This window comes from Clytia hemisphaerica, unplaced genomic scaffold (assembly GCF_902728285.1).
Source record: "Clytia hemisphaerica strain Z4C2 unplaced genomic scaffold, Clytia hemisphaerica genome assembly, whole genome shotgun sequence".
Lineage (NCBI taxonomy): Eukaryota > Metazoa > Cnidaria > Hydrozoa > Leptothecata > Clytiidae > Clytia > Clytia hemisphaerica.
Genome location: NW_027104390.1, coordinates 1,473,937 through 1,489,217, shown reverse-complemented (window position 1 = coordinate 1,489,217; position 15,281 = coordinate 1,473,937). Strand labels below are relative to the sequence as shown.

General features: G+C 36.2%; 1 protein-coding gene across 1 annotated transcript; it reads left to right on the top strand.

The window, feature by feature from the left end:
* Nucleotides 1-1,430: 1,430 nt before the first annotated feature.
* Nucleotides 1,431-5,595, top strand: LOC136819772 (sodium-coupled monocarboxylate transporter 2-like). The gene is made up of 5 exons (XM_067076014.1): nucleotides 1,431-1,498; nucleotides 2,043-2,129; nucleotides 2,946-3,124; nucleotides 3,750-3,850; nucleotides 4,781-5,595. Exons 1-5 carry the CDS (start codon nucleotides 1,487-1,489, stop codon nucleotides 4,921-4,923), a joined length of 522 nt encoding a protein of 173 aa, XP_066932115.1. The 5' UTR covers nucleotides 1,431-1,486; the 3' UTR covers nucleotides 4,924-5,595.
* Nucleotides 5,596-15,281: the final 9,686 nt, after the last annotated feature.

The window sequence follows — 15,281 nt, the reverse complement described above, 5'->3', positions numbered from 1 at the left end:
AAACCTGAAATTGCCTGGAATTCGAGGGGGTTAACAACATTTCCAGCCACAGAGGGATGAACCTCCTCAACAGGGGGTATATGGTTTTTTTCTGGAAAATCCCATTCTTTTTTATGTTGTAAAATATTATTAATATTTAATTTTCGCCTCATTCCCTAATCTTTCTTTTTTTCAAGATCTTAGCCTATTTTCTTGTCAGTAATTTATCACATTTGAAAGGAGTTCCTGGAATTTTCATGGCAAGTCTGTTCAGTGGAGCTCTAAGGTACGATAGCTTTCTAAAAAATTTGAGGAATTTCATAGCTTCAACGTCTCAAGCTAAATTTTACAAATTTATATATTACATTTCATGGAGTCAATCAATATTTATAATCTTTATGGTTTTGGTATAAATAAATTTCAACCGTCTCTCTATTGGTGCTTTTCTTTTTACGATACCCGAGGAGGGGGGTACTTAGGTAAAATGGGTGCCGGGTATGTGCGAGCCATAAGGGTTTTTTCACACCCTCGAAAGTCTCTCAAGGGGGTCAAAAACCATTATAAAGAAAATTGAGTTTCTGTAAGGGTCCAAAAACCACGAAATTCAAAATTTCCTTTCTCAAATAGTCGTGATTTAAAAAAATTTGGACAAAAATCTCTAAGGGTCCCAAAAACGCCAATTTTTCCTTTCTTTTCTCTAATGGTCGATTTTCAAATTTTGGCTTGGACACCGTTACCTCGCAAACCTAGTACTCCCCAGGCTACGATATTACTAGGAAAAACCTCAATAGTGATTTAAAAAACTCTATAAAAAACTCTTTTCGCTAGAGGATGAGCAGAAGCCTAATAAAAAACGAAATAAAAATATTATTTTTTTCCTCGTTTCAATAGCACTGCATCTTCAGGCCTGAACTCTTTAGCTGCAATCACGTTCGAAGATATTGTCAAGTTTCGGCTACCGGCTGAATATCAAGATAAATCAGTCAAATACACCAAGTACATAGGTAAGTATTCCAGTTGACTAATTCGAACTCGAACACGTGAAATATTATTTGTTCGAATTAGAATTATAAAAATTATATTTATAGAGGGTTTCTCCTTGACGGGGACTGGGAATTGGTTCAAAGATTTGATTAATGGAAGCTCGGATAAGCGAACTACTGTATCTGAATTGAAATACTATTGCGGCAAAATACATGATAATACTCGAAAGGTGGGAGCAATATCTGAGCATAAAAACCGGTGATTTCAGACTCCATATAAGTTAGGGTTAAATTGTAGGAAGTATTAAAATTTGATTTAATTTAATTTTCAGCTGACATATTCGGGGAGGGTGGGGTGGTCTCACTGGTTCTGTGAAGCAGGGGTGAAATAATTAAATGAAGCTACTGTCTGTCAAAAAATGTACGCGGACTATGTATCAAATTCTATAAATTTTATATTTTTAGCATGTCTTTATGGACTGGTAGTATTGGGAGGTAGTTTTATCGTCGCAAACGCTGGCAGTATGGTCACTCAGGTATATAAACGTTCATTTATTACAAAATAAATTTCGCTATAGTTTTTTAGCAAAAAGCTAAGAATTTATCTCTTTTCCCGAGTCAGTAATTAGTTCCTCCGATTTTACTAGATAGTCAATTACGGTATAATCTGAAATATGAAAACAAAATCAAGATTCAAGCAGTGAATAAGCAATTTTGAATTATTTTTTAAAGACTAGATTCTTTTAATAAAGACAAGCCTTTTTCTGGTACTTATATTTTTGACAATCTATCTTTTTATATCTATTATTTATGTACTCATTATAAGAATTTACAGGCTAAATATGAATGAAAACTACCGCAAGAGGGAATTCCCTGACTGTTCTAGCCAAAGTTAGGGTCGTCAAATATACCAGAAAGTGAAGAAGCAGCTGAAAGCAAAAAACTCTCTCATAAATTCAGCCAAGCTAAATGAAAATCGAACCCAACTAAAAGCCTGAGCGTAAAAATTTGTGGGTCAATCCCCCATTCAATATGTTAGTTTCAAGAGTTTAGCAGTAACTTTCTTTGTTATTTTTCTAGATGACAGTGAGTATACAGGGTATTGTTGCAGCACCTTATTTCGGAATGTTCGTGATGGGAATATTTTTCCCTTGGGCTAATACTAAGGTGAGATGCTTAAATTAGAATTACAAAACAGGCTCGATGGACCGGGTACGGTTTGTCCTGACAGATACAGTTTGTTATTTTTCAAAATATCCTAAATAGCTTATAGTTTAACGTACATCGGACTTTATCTGCTCTAATTATGAGGCCCCCGGCGGTTTGCGTGGTGGCGTGGTTCAGCCTTTTTTGGTGTGATGGCGTTGTCTTTGAATTCAAAAAGCATGATACGTACACCACTGTCTCACCGGTGAGACTTTTTTTCCTCAGTGGGGATAAAAATTCCTATTGATTTCCTAATAGGGATATAAATTCTATTGTTCCAAGGTTAAAAATGTGGATGGTTTTGGAGTGCAATTTTTAAACATTGAATCTTAAATGGGGATGAAATTTTCCAGTTGGGCTAAAATTCCAGGGCATTTTCCCCACCAGGGACGAAATCTTTGCCGAATTTTCCAATGGGTCTCAGCGGGTCTGTGACACAGGGGTGTATACGTAAAAATTTCTTTTTTGGTTTGACAGCGTGATGAGAAAATATTTTTGGGGTGATGGCGCGATCAGAGTTTGTTTTTGACATTATGGCGTGATCGGAGACTCCACTGGGGGTTTAAATCATACCTATCGTCAGCCAGAACCGAAAAGTTTCAGCCAAAAAAGGTTGACCCATATAGAATATTTTTATCCAAGGATCATCCTATTAGCTCAATGCCAAAAAACTGCAATTGCATACATAAGTCTCTCTAATCTAAAGGAGACTTACGAAACCCTTTATAAAGCGTGATGTACTTATCTTCTAACACAAACCTATTATTTCTCATTCAGGGTGCAGTATCTGGTTGCCTGTTCGGCCTCATCTTCACCGGTTTCATATGTGTAGGAGCCATTGTTTACCCACCCAACAAGGACGTCCTTCAAACGTCTATAAGAGGTTGTTCATCATTCAATACAACTGTTGCAAATACTACTGATGGTGTCTTTGTGAACCCTTTCAAGCCACACGAGTAAGTAGTCTACACTAAACCAACAACACAAAAAAGTCAATAGCGAGTTGATGTATCGAAGGATATCGAGGGCGACGGTAAATGAAGTTGACACAAAAACAAATTTGATAGTTGATTAGCTCTATATATGTCCACCTAAACAGACGATGGTATTTTGGTGTTTTTACCGTCGTCGAGCAAAGTGGACGGCGATTTTTGCAATATGTCAACTAGGTGCAAATAACTAGTGCGTATCTTATTTTGGATTTTAATGGGCTTATTGCTTTACAGGACCAAAATAGTAAGGGCGAAAATTTTTGCAATTTTCCAAGAAAATATGGAATTTTTCCTCCAAAATTGACCAATTTTGTGCCAATTTTACCAAAAAATTGGCTTTTTATCACAATTTCCTACCCTTACAGTGCAGTTCAGTCCAGTTTTGTAATTTCCTACCCTTACAGTGCACTAGCTGAACTATGAAAAACCTACCCTTAAGGGCCGAATGTATGGTAGGTCATTTACCTTGAGTGCCCCCCCCCCCCGGGATAATATAGGAGTAAAAGTAGTAAAAGATTTTAAATGTTGGGTGTATTATTACCATCTGATATACTTGAAATTTAAAGAAGGTCAAATAATTTGTTTTTAGGGACCCAATAGCATCATTATTCAGTGTATCGTATTTATGGTATGCAACAATTGGATTATTTTCATCCATCATTGTTGGATGTATCGTATCATTGCTAACTGGTAGGTTGCTTGTTTTTTAACCTTAAGTTCATATAACCAAGTGAGTAATAGGACTGCTCATAAAGCATTTTGAGTGCAACGACTGGTTCATTTTGAAACCATTACGAAGGTGATTTGAGTCTTTAAGTGTTACTTTTATGAAAAGAGTAAACTTTTTTTAAACTATTTTGAAAATCAATTACCATAGCAATATTTTGGAAACAAGGTAAGCGTTGCTAGTGACATGATTTATGAAAAGTTAAGGGTGACCTGCCCCAGCTGGCACACAACGTTGTTTCAACGTTTTTCTGACGTCCACAACGTCCATATAACGTTAGATGAACGTTAAAACAACGTTGTGTGCCAGCTGGGGCTTGTCTCAATTCCTAAGCTGTCTCAATTCCTAAGCTGAAAGTAGAGGAGGACACAACCTTCTTCGAATATCTTCTCTTTGACACTTCTCTTTAGTTGCTGGACATTGAGTTCAGTAGAGCCGCACGTCTAACGTTACGCTACGTTCAGTTCCTTATATAAAACATGCCTGGAATCTCCTGAATTACTTTACTTGTTAGCCCTTTACGCCGCCCCCCTTGTGACTATGAAAATGTCTAGTTGTCTGTCAATTTCAGAATAACACAATATACCAAATATATAAATACAGTTGATTTTCGCTAATTCGAACTTGAAAGGGGAATACTACTAGCAAGGCTCGAATTATAAAAAGTATTTCAAGAGGGGACTTGAAATTAGTTCAAATTAAAGAAAGGTTTGATTAATTGAAGTTCGAACATAGTATAAGAAAGCCGCGGCTTTCTTATACTATGCTTAGATCAACATCATGGTTCGAATAAGCGAAAGTCTACTGTAGAGAGGCTAAAGTCACGCTAATAACTGCCAGTTTTAAAAATGGCAGATAAAAAAAATTATAGAAATGTTTTTTTGTTGTTTTAGGCAAAGAGAAGAATAAAATTAGCAAGGAACTTTTATTTGATTACACGCCGTTGAAAAGATGTTTCTGTTTCACTGGATCATCAAGAACAGTTGATATAAACACAAGAAGTGAAATACACATGGAAAATGTCGAAAAATCATAATAGATTTTGCGTGGAAATAAAAACATTTTCTCCAGTTTCTTTTCATTTTTGACACCACTGTGTCGCGAACTCACTGAGACTCCAGCCCCACTGGAAAAGTCGCCCTAAATTTCTCTTTGTAGGAAAAATACCCTCCATTTTAGAACCCACTGGGAAACTGACTTTGATATCATCTCCATTCAAAATTCAATTAAAACCATCCCCACTAGGTTTTTTGAGCTTGGAAAAATAGAATAAATATCCGCATTGGGATTTCGGAATAAGAAATCTTTGTCCCCACTGTGGGATAAAATTCCATCTTAGACGATGCTATCGTTCGTTTTGAGGTTCAGTAAACGTATATGTGCAAAGTCAGGGCGTCATGGCGGCATACGGAAAAAATAGTGGCGGTAGAGTTTGGAACTGTAAACACCTTTGCCACTGCTTACTCTGCCCCGGTCTAACCACCCATTTTCAAATTTATACCGCCTCCTAAACTATTTCCTTTTTCAGTGATCTCGTGTAGACGATATGATCGTCTAGTTCCATCGGAGCTGCGAGAGAGGGGTGTTAAAACATTTCTCCATTGTTCTTTTCATTTTTGTGAAATATTTTTAATTTTTCGGTTCTACTGGAATGAGGTCTTTTAAGTTAGGTTCTCAAAGAACATATCCATGATTTTGCCATTATGATTTTATTAGTAGAGATTTTATCTAATATATAAGGTGTGTATTTTTTGACGATATCTGCTATATACAGAAAGGAAATATATCAGTTTTTAGTATATTGAAATAGAAGTTTGTATACCTGTAACCTGATTTTCATCTCTGAATGTGTCTTACACGTTTTTTAAATAAAGAACATCCAAAATTTTTGAAGCCTTCGGATGTCCTTAACTTTTTGGGTTTCAAGCCTAAAAATGTTCTTAGCATGTTCTTATTTTAACCAATTTTTGACCATTTTTACCCATTTTTCTAAGAAATCGAGTGTTTTTGAGTGCATAAAGCCTTAAAATGTTCTTAACTTGCTCTTAACATTTTGGCCGTCGAAGGCTCATGTTCTTATATAGTTTATTCTTATAAAGAAACGTGTTGATATCCTCTGATACATAAACTCGCTATTATGGTATAGTGTGGAGTAATTCATCATATCTGTACTTTCCAGAGAAAATAATTTTCAAATTGGCAAATTATGTAAGAAAGCAGAGCCACACGCCTTGTAAGAAAGGTACACATTCAGTAAACTCTCTATAATCCTTTTAATCGAACTTTAATCGTTTGATGGAGTTCGATTAGTTCGATTGTTCGGTTTGTTCGACAAGTTCGATTGATCGGGTCTGGTACATATCATGCTGTGAAGACATATGCCAATTTCATTCAACGTGCAACAAAAGTAACCATGGCAATCATCCATGATCTTAAGCCGTACCAATATTAATGTTTCACATTTGGGAGTCAGGGAAAAGATTTCTTTTGAAGGAAAATCGTTTCACTGATTTTCATAAGTCTCAGAAGAGTGTTAAATAGTAACTGGAAATGACTGGAAATAGAAAATTATATAATCTACTTGAGCTTAGCATAGGAATATGTGCTCTCCATCTTCGACACTTTGGATATAAATGTGATTGAGACATACGCGATAAAATTCTTATGGTATGTCACCACAGGTTAAAACACGGGTTGAAAGATTATAGCAGTGCAGTCAAAACATGTGATTACTCGGAAAGTTTCAAGTGATTTTATTCCAATGGTAATTGTTTTAAAACTTACAGTTTACAACATTATTAGTGTCAATAAATTTCAACCAGGTTACGTAAAAAGCACATGAAAATTTCGAGTAAAAGCATGAATTAGCTTCATACTTTGCAATCCAAGAGTCAACTCTGTAGTCATTTTAAGCTACCGCTAAGTTTAACACCAGAACAGCAAAGACATTCCTGGCTCACTAAATCGATGACATAATGAAAATTGGGATTTGATCTCAATTGTGATATTTGTAACATTACATCATATCTTCGTGTTGTTTTAAGGACTTCATAATCAATAAACAAATTGTTTTGATTAATCCGTTGAAACAACTGGTTTAAACCTCATTTAACAGACAAAATCTGTTTCTTCTATGTATCAAAAATCTGTTTCCAAAATGTTTTTCTTATAAACATTCAAACCAAGTCTAAAAAGTTTTAACGTGTAAAACCAGAGCTACAGTACAGAGCTATCATGGATTTTGTTTCCCACCACAATTAACTGTGGATTTAAATTTTTTGAAAGAGTTTAGTTGATTTGCTACGTTACCGTTTTTGGTAATGATGAAAATTTTGTGATAAGCTATGGAGGAAATGATATATAAGAGCGCTTATTAAAACTGTTTGAGGAAGTAATTCACATATAAAATTCGTAATAATAATTGCGGTTATCTTAAATTGTTAAAAGCTTGAAAAGATGCTTTTTGAATTGTTGGTAAACTTCAACCTCGTTCCTTGCATATTATCAGATTTTTCTGCTTGCTGTTCGCGCCAGATAATATTCTTTAGCGCTTAACCAGTAAGATAGATAAAGCCAGGGATACACGTGGGGCGTGGTTGGGTAAAATTGACATCGGAAAATTTTTATTTTACTGTCTTACAAAACTTTTAAGAAATACACCCCTGTGTCACAGACACACTGGGACCCCAGCCCCACTGGAAAATTAAACAAAAATTTCGTCCCCGGTGGGAAAATATCCTTGAATTTCAGCCCCACTGGGGAATCGACTTTGATTCCATCCCCACTCGAAGTTCCATGTTAAATAATTTCACTCCAAAACCATCCCACTGGGGTTTTTAACCTTGGAACAATAGAATTTTGATTAGGATTTCAATAGGAGTCTTTATCCTCACTGAGGAAAAAGCTCCACCGGGGCTGTGAGACAGGGGTGTAGAAATAGAGAGGTTCACTTTCTCGCTAATTTGAACTTAAACGGAATCGGATTACAGACAGACTTGAATCATAGAAAGTATTTTACGAGCTTTCCCCCTTGACGGAAAAAAGAGAATTAGTTCGAATCATAAATTGATCCCAAACTCGGAGCCACTCCATTTGTTCATTTTTCATGAATTTGATAGCACTCACGATTGTATCACATCTATCAGTAAAATCAAAAAGTAGTGGTTCAAGTCGTTCTGACGGTATGGGTTGAGATAGATTCGAATATTATAAGCTCGAATAGGCCTTTTCATAAATTATTTTGAAGAGAACGACTGCCGACTGTCTGAAACAAGAGGTGTCACGCGCTACTTTATGAATAGGTGAACTTCCTTTGAACTCATCTGGGAATCAATTACCATAACAATATTTTGAAAACGAGGTAAACGTTCCTCGTGACGTAATTTATAAAAGGTCTACAAGCGAGAGTCCACCAGTTTTTTGTATAGGATTATAGAAATTAATTGAAAAGATACAATTAATATCTTGACACAATTATACACGATGATATCAAACACTGCAATCATTGGACATCACAATCAACAAAACCAACCATCACCAACATTACCCCTGGCTTCCACATCTCAAACACATGTTGTTAAAGTTGATAATTTCACAAAGGTAAATTATTTTTATTTAATAAGGTTACCACAAGTAGCCACTGTACACCGTGATAACCACAGTTTAGCTTTTTCTCTGAAATTGAACCTGTGGAGATGCCCCCCCCCCCAGCGGTTTGCGTGATTGCGTGAATAGGCATTTTTGGTTGCGTGAATGCGTGAAAATGGAGAAAAAAAATGCGTGAATGCGTGAATTGAAAAAACTTGCGTGAACGTGAAAATGTACTTTTTGATTGCGTGAATGCGTGAATCTGGGCTATTTTGTGCGTGAATACGTGAATTTTCTCTTTTTTCCACCGATTTTGTGTAGTTTTCCCGATTTTCCAATGTTTCCCCGATTTTTCCCAAAAACTTTTCCGATTTCTGAAAAATTGGGTTATTGCGTGAAACTTGAAGAAAATTTGCGTGAATGCGTGAATTTCGAAAAAAATTGCGTGATTGCGTGAATTGAGGGTCCGTTGGGGGGGCCTCGGAGATGGACTGTAAGAATTTTATTGCGCATGTTATACTAACACACAGTGAACACAGTTTTTAATAAAAAGTCACACTTTGTAATATTTGACACACTTTGTAATACTGAACGCACGTACTCTTAGGTGCCAAATAAACAGTCCCCCCCGTTTATTAAAATCTCAAAAATTCTCCAACCCTCCCTCCCCCGTTTATCTGGCACCTAAGAGTAATAATTGTAATGACACCACACTTTGTAATAAAAATCAACGCACTATGTAATACGAAAAGCTGACGCACTTTTAAATATCATCTGACGCACTTTGTAGTAGAGGAAATGTTCCATCTAAAACAAAAAACGTAAAATTAAAAGAAAAAAATATTTTCAAACTTCAAAAACAATAAAAGCAGGGCTCTCAGTTATGAAATGATGTAGGTTTAACTGTCTGACATGCCTAGGCATGAGTTAGAGAGGGGGGAGACCGGAGTGCACGGAGTTTACAGCCGTATGACGGTTTACAGAAAAATCGGCGGGGAGAGAGTTTCGAAGAAACTGGCAAACTCCTACCGGGCTGTTGTAAACTCTTTCCGAATTCGGCAAAAAAAAATGTTTGCGAATTTTCTTTTGCTTATGGCTTATTACTACTTGTTCTCAGACTATTAGTCTCTACCCGGTTAGCCCAGGGAAAATCTCGGAAAAGTCCGGAGAATCTTTAGTTGTGGGAGGATAAAGCAGATGAGATGGAGTTTTTATAAGATACTTTAATAATTGGTCATTTGATGTAATAAAAATGACGCGTTCTTTAGAAGAAGTAAAAAATTTGTTTTATTACTGGTTAACGACCAACCAAATTAAATAAGAGCTTGTAAAAACTCCATCTCGTCCCGGATAAAGTGGGATCTTATGCAAAACGACGGTAGCGTAATTGTCCTAGCGCTTTTTAGCGCTTGCCAGCAAAGTATCTTAGAACATTAATTTCAGTGTACCTCGATCGAAGTCATTTTACTGTAAATTATTTCGATTTATTACCCAATAACGACTAGAAGCTACTTCCCTCAAAAAACGTTGTTTAATTTTACAACTTTTTTTAGGTTTTTGAGAATCCATCCAACTTTTTTGACTAAATGATATTTCATAGTAACATGGAACATGGAACATCTAATCACTGAGCCTTTTCTAAAACTAACAGAAAGAAAATAATGCTCCCGACGGTAGACATCACAATCTGATGCTCTCCTTACGATTTTCGGTGAAGAAAAAAAGGCGCTGGAAGTAGCTTCTAGTCGGTTATTTTCCTTTTCTATCACGCGCGCTGAATATTTAATTAGTGTTTACATTATTTGATTGACAGTTTTATTATAAGGTTATAAGTAATAAATAACCGACTAGTTTACTAGTCTACCAATAGTGGTATTTGATAAGTTGTAAACAAAGCAGTGCGAACAATGTTTGAAAAGTGAAGATCCAAAAATGACAAGAGGAAACAGGAAAAAGGTCATCCATAATCAGCTTGAAAAAACGTAATGTATATTTACTCATACTGTAATTAAGGATTGAAATAATGCATATTTACTAATATTNTCGATGACGAATCGGTATACTTGATTGAAATACTAGCTCAATAATGAATCAACGAAGGATCGATACTCAAGACTTTTTAATGGCTGAATCTTCCATCGATCTCCTATCCAGATCGTTAAGTAATCCATCGATCACATATCGATCCGTCATCGAGTCGTTCCGATGATCGATCCTATCGAGCGCGGGGGTCTGGATTATATTCGATTGGTTTGACAATCGAAATTTTCAATTGTTTATAGAGCTACTGCACTGTTACGACTTGGAATCAGATCGGGGGACACTTATATACCGTGAGATTGAGTAAGTTGCATCAGTGCGTGGAGGCTAACATGCATAGTCCTCAAATGAAAGAACTGGCTGGTCATTAAAATACAAAAATAAATCAAAACAACCAGTATGGATTTTGTGTAACTAACGCCGAAGTTCTTCGGCGTACAACTGAAACGTTTTTGGCGCATTGGCGTAAGGGTACTTACAAAGATTGTTTGATTTTCAGTTGGCGTATAGTAATAATTCCAGCTCGGCGTGAATGACTCCATAATCCATCCATTTTTAGCTTCCATTTGCATTTGGCTAAATTTGCTTTCGCTCGCTTGCGCTCACGTCAATTTATTAATTATGTTGGCGCATGCGCCTCTTTTCCCATTTTGCACCCTTATTGAAAAATTGAATGTTGGTACAAAAGAAATTTTGCTTGGCGTGAGGCTTGCTGCACGGAAAAATATCTTCGGCGCAAGATTTCGTGGAATCCATACTGGCAAAACAAAAATGGTAGAGTAGAGCTGCGAGCAGAGCTGCGTAGTCGTATTTTAATGACCAGTCAGGTCATTCAATTGAGGGCTATGCATGTTAACCTCCACTGATGCAAGTTACCCAATCTCAGCACGGTAATCATTCTTTCTCAGTCAGGAAATAAACGTCAGGAATAGACCTTTTTTTAAAGAGGCAGCCATGCATGTTGCATATTTATTTACTCCAGCATAAAAACAATGATACAGCCATGCATAATTGCTGTATCATACATATTTTAAAAATTATGCATGGCTGTATCATTGTTTTTATGCTGGAGTACATAATTATTCAACATGGCTGCCTCTTAAAAAAAAGGTACCTATTTCAGTTAGGAACATTTGGCGAGTTCCTGTACGCAGCCTCAATCAAAAAAATCATAACCACACTCAAAAAAAAATTGTGTTTGTGTCTTTTTTACCGTTTTTTGCCTAGATGAAATAACAAACATAGTAAGTATAAGCAGACTGTGCCTTTAATTGGCTGTAAAAAAATTATGCGTCGGTAAAAATTTCTTCAACTTTCAACAATGATAAAACACACCTATTTAAAAAAAATTAACCATACATTTTTCATCTTTCTACTTCTTCATCTTCCATGAAGCTCTCAAAGTTAAATAGAATTAAGCACATAAAATATTCTTATAATTGTGAAATGTTGTTCGCGCTTTCGCTACGGTGGAGTGCATGACGTAACTCACGCGGCAACAAACTCGCCTTCTGTTGGCTGGTCATATTGGCAGTTTTGGCGTTACCACCCTCGAAGCAGTGGGCGCCTTCCTCATTCCACAACTCTGTCCGACACCATTTTAAATGAGTTAACAATAGACCCAAAAGGGCGCCCTCATCAAGAAAGATCATTTGCTTTGGTCTCCGGCTTTGGGAAGCAGTAATGTTTTCGATTGTTTTCGATGGAAAATGGTAAGAAACTTAAGTTTACAAGTGTCATTCAGTTTTTGCTGGCTGATAGAATGGCAGGATCCTGGATGGTTTCCCTAACTGTATTTGTTGAGATTTAGACAGTTTTAGTTCCAGACAATCTCAATCGAACGCAATCGACAATCGAACCAGTAGAACCAAATCGAACGCAATCGACAGATTGAAATTCGATTGTCGAACGCAATCGAGTCTAAATCGAATATTACCGCAATTTTCAGATTCGATTGACATTCGATTGCGTTCTATTGATGTTCGATTGCTTTCGATTGAGATCGTCTGGAGCTGATTGTCTATTTTTTGCTGCCATCTTTGTTTTGACGGTTAGAAAGCAGTATGGTCCAATCAACAATACGCTTCCGAACCGGGCGACGTTTCCCGACAACAACGCCAATCAACAGTTACATCAAAATGCCTCGAAAATGTCAATATGAAAATTGCGTAATCAGAGAACGTATGTCTCGCTCATTATAAAAAGGCCGACACAAACTTTCAATAATTGGATTGTAACATCGAGTTAAGTCTCTTTTGTTAAGTCACCAGGGGGTAAATAAAACAGACCTTGATACATTTATCGTAGTTTCAACTTGACGATTCGTTTAAAACTCAGCCTCCTAAATATTTGGGGTAGGTAAAATATGTACAAAGAAATTCATACTTTTCCAACCCGGCGAATCTTTTAAAAAAGAAGCGAACAATAAAAGCTACAATAAAATATGCTGTAAGTTGGTCTAATGTCGACATCCTTCTTCTAATCCCGACACCCTTCTTTAGAGATAGGAATAGTAGAAAGGTCGGAATCGCTTATTGAAACTATATTTCTTTGCTTAGCGACCAGGGAGGAAAAAATCTTTTGTCTATCAGTGATTTTGACCTTACCATTATTCCTATCTCTAAAACTGGATGTCGGAATTAGAAGAGGGATGTCGACGTTAGACCAACTTACGGTAATTACCCTTTCCAAATAAACCTCTTTGGTGGCGAGCGTAGTCTACTCTGACGTAATTGTAAAATTTATGTGATGGGAGTTTGACATAGTAATGTAATGTTGTTTGGGGAATTATGAAGTTCTCTGGAATTTTGATCGCATTTATTCAAGTTGATTTTTTATGACTTCTAATGGTACTTTTTATAACGAGTTTGATTACTCTGTTCTCACACTTATGTCTTTTTTTTTGCGCGTCCTTTACCGTGATTACTTTTATTTATATTTTTAAAGACAGGTAAGAAGGCATATTGATGTAACTGATCAACAACAACAATCGAACCAGTCGAACAACAATCAAACCAATCGAATATTACCCAGAATTTTGACGTTCGATTGAGATTCGATTGCGTTCGACAATCGAATTTCAATCAGTCGATTGCATTCGATTTGGTTCGACTGGTTTGATCGTCAATTCTGTTCAATTGAGATCGTCTGGTTAGTTAGGTTGCCTTCTCTTAAAAATACTTACTTTAAATATAATATAGCTAGCTAGATGGGATTTGTCCTTTTATACTAATTCTTAATCATTTGTTATGAATTATTGTTTGTTTATTACCGTCAACTGCTCTAACTTGTTGGGACTTATCTGACAAAACATGGGATGGCAATTCGCCCACCATTTTGCCAAACCTCCAAAATCATCTGATTTGACTTAATGAACGGCGTATTAAAAAATATACAATTTCTCTTTCGCACAGTGTAGACTTTTAAATCGAAATATGAAAAACAACAGTCCCCATGTTTCGACCAATCGCCCCAAGTTAGAGCAGTTGACTATGGTATAGGGGTGTTACTTTCATCATAAGTTTGGGGAAAATAGGTTGGCGCCTCCTGAGAGATAAACGAAGTAAAGAAAAGACAGATTCAATAATAGGAAAGACAGAAAATGTAGGGAGGACTTCTTAATGCAATGTTGCAACTTTTCTGTCTGTAGACAGATTTCTGTCCAGTCAGCAGCTTTGTAAATACTGTGTGTTTCCATTCCAAGAAATGACGCGCAAGTCATCGATAATGCAAGAAATCAACAAAAAAGAAACTAATAAAAGATCAAAGAGAAAAGCCGTGGGAAAAAATGATTATTTGTGAATCTTGCTCATTTTCCTGTGGTATATAAAACTCCCCGAATCGGCAAACATGAAGAAATAGAAGACAAACTAAAAATTCACCCCATCAAAAACTAGGGTGAACTTCATGATACACTGCAATCTCATTGGTTGAAATTTAAAAAAGACTTTCCGATAGGGCGAATTACGCAAGCCACTGAGAAAATACATTGACAGACGTATTCCCCATGCAATGTTTATATAATCGAAATCTGTACATTAAAAAAAAAAGTGGTTTCTTCTTCTCATTTTATTGGAATAGAAAATAGAAGAAGTCTAGCCTAGCCTAATTGTTAGCTGTCATGGGGTATAAAAAGAATGTGAGAGCTTATTTGTATCAAAAACAAAATACACAGTATTTACCAAGCTGCCAGTCGAGATTGAGAGTTGAGGACAAACACAAACATCTCCCAATAGAAGAGGTGTTTTAGTCAAATGACCAACTAATACGCTGTTGATTGGTCTCATCCCAAATCCAGATTAGTCACAAAATCAACCATTTACTATCTTTCTCACTTTCTGATTTGAATGACTGGTGCTGCGATAAGGTGTCAGAGGGAACCCCTTGACAGTTTTCTATCAGGAGCACATGCGTCAAATTTTGAAAATGATTTTAATTGTTTAGTTGTTTAATCAAAAGTAAAATGGCTGTATTGTTTGTTTTCAAATAATGTTTTTATCTTACTGCCGTTCAAAACAAAAAATTATTCTGAGAATCTGAAAGTTTATGAAGCAATTCTACAGTGAAGAAAATGGAAAACTTAAAGAAGAAAACCATCTATTTTAAAATCATATTGAGAAAATAATGCAAGACCACAATCATTGTATGGTACATTTCCGTTGTCAAAATTAGCTCAATATGGGTTATATCATGTTTTTTATTAAAGGAGCTATGATCATTCTCTCAATATTTTTTCACTTTGAGATTAAGGGGTGTGGGTGGGTTGGT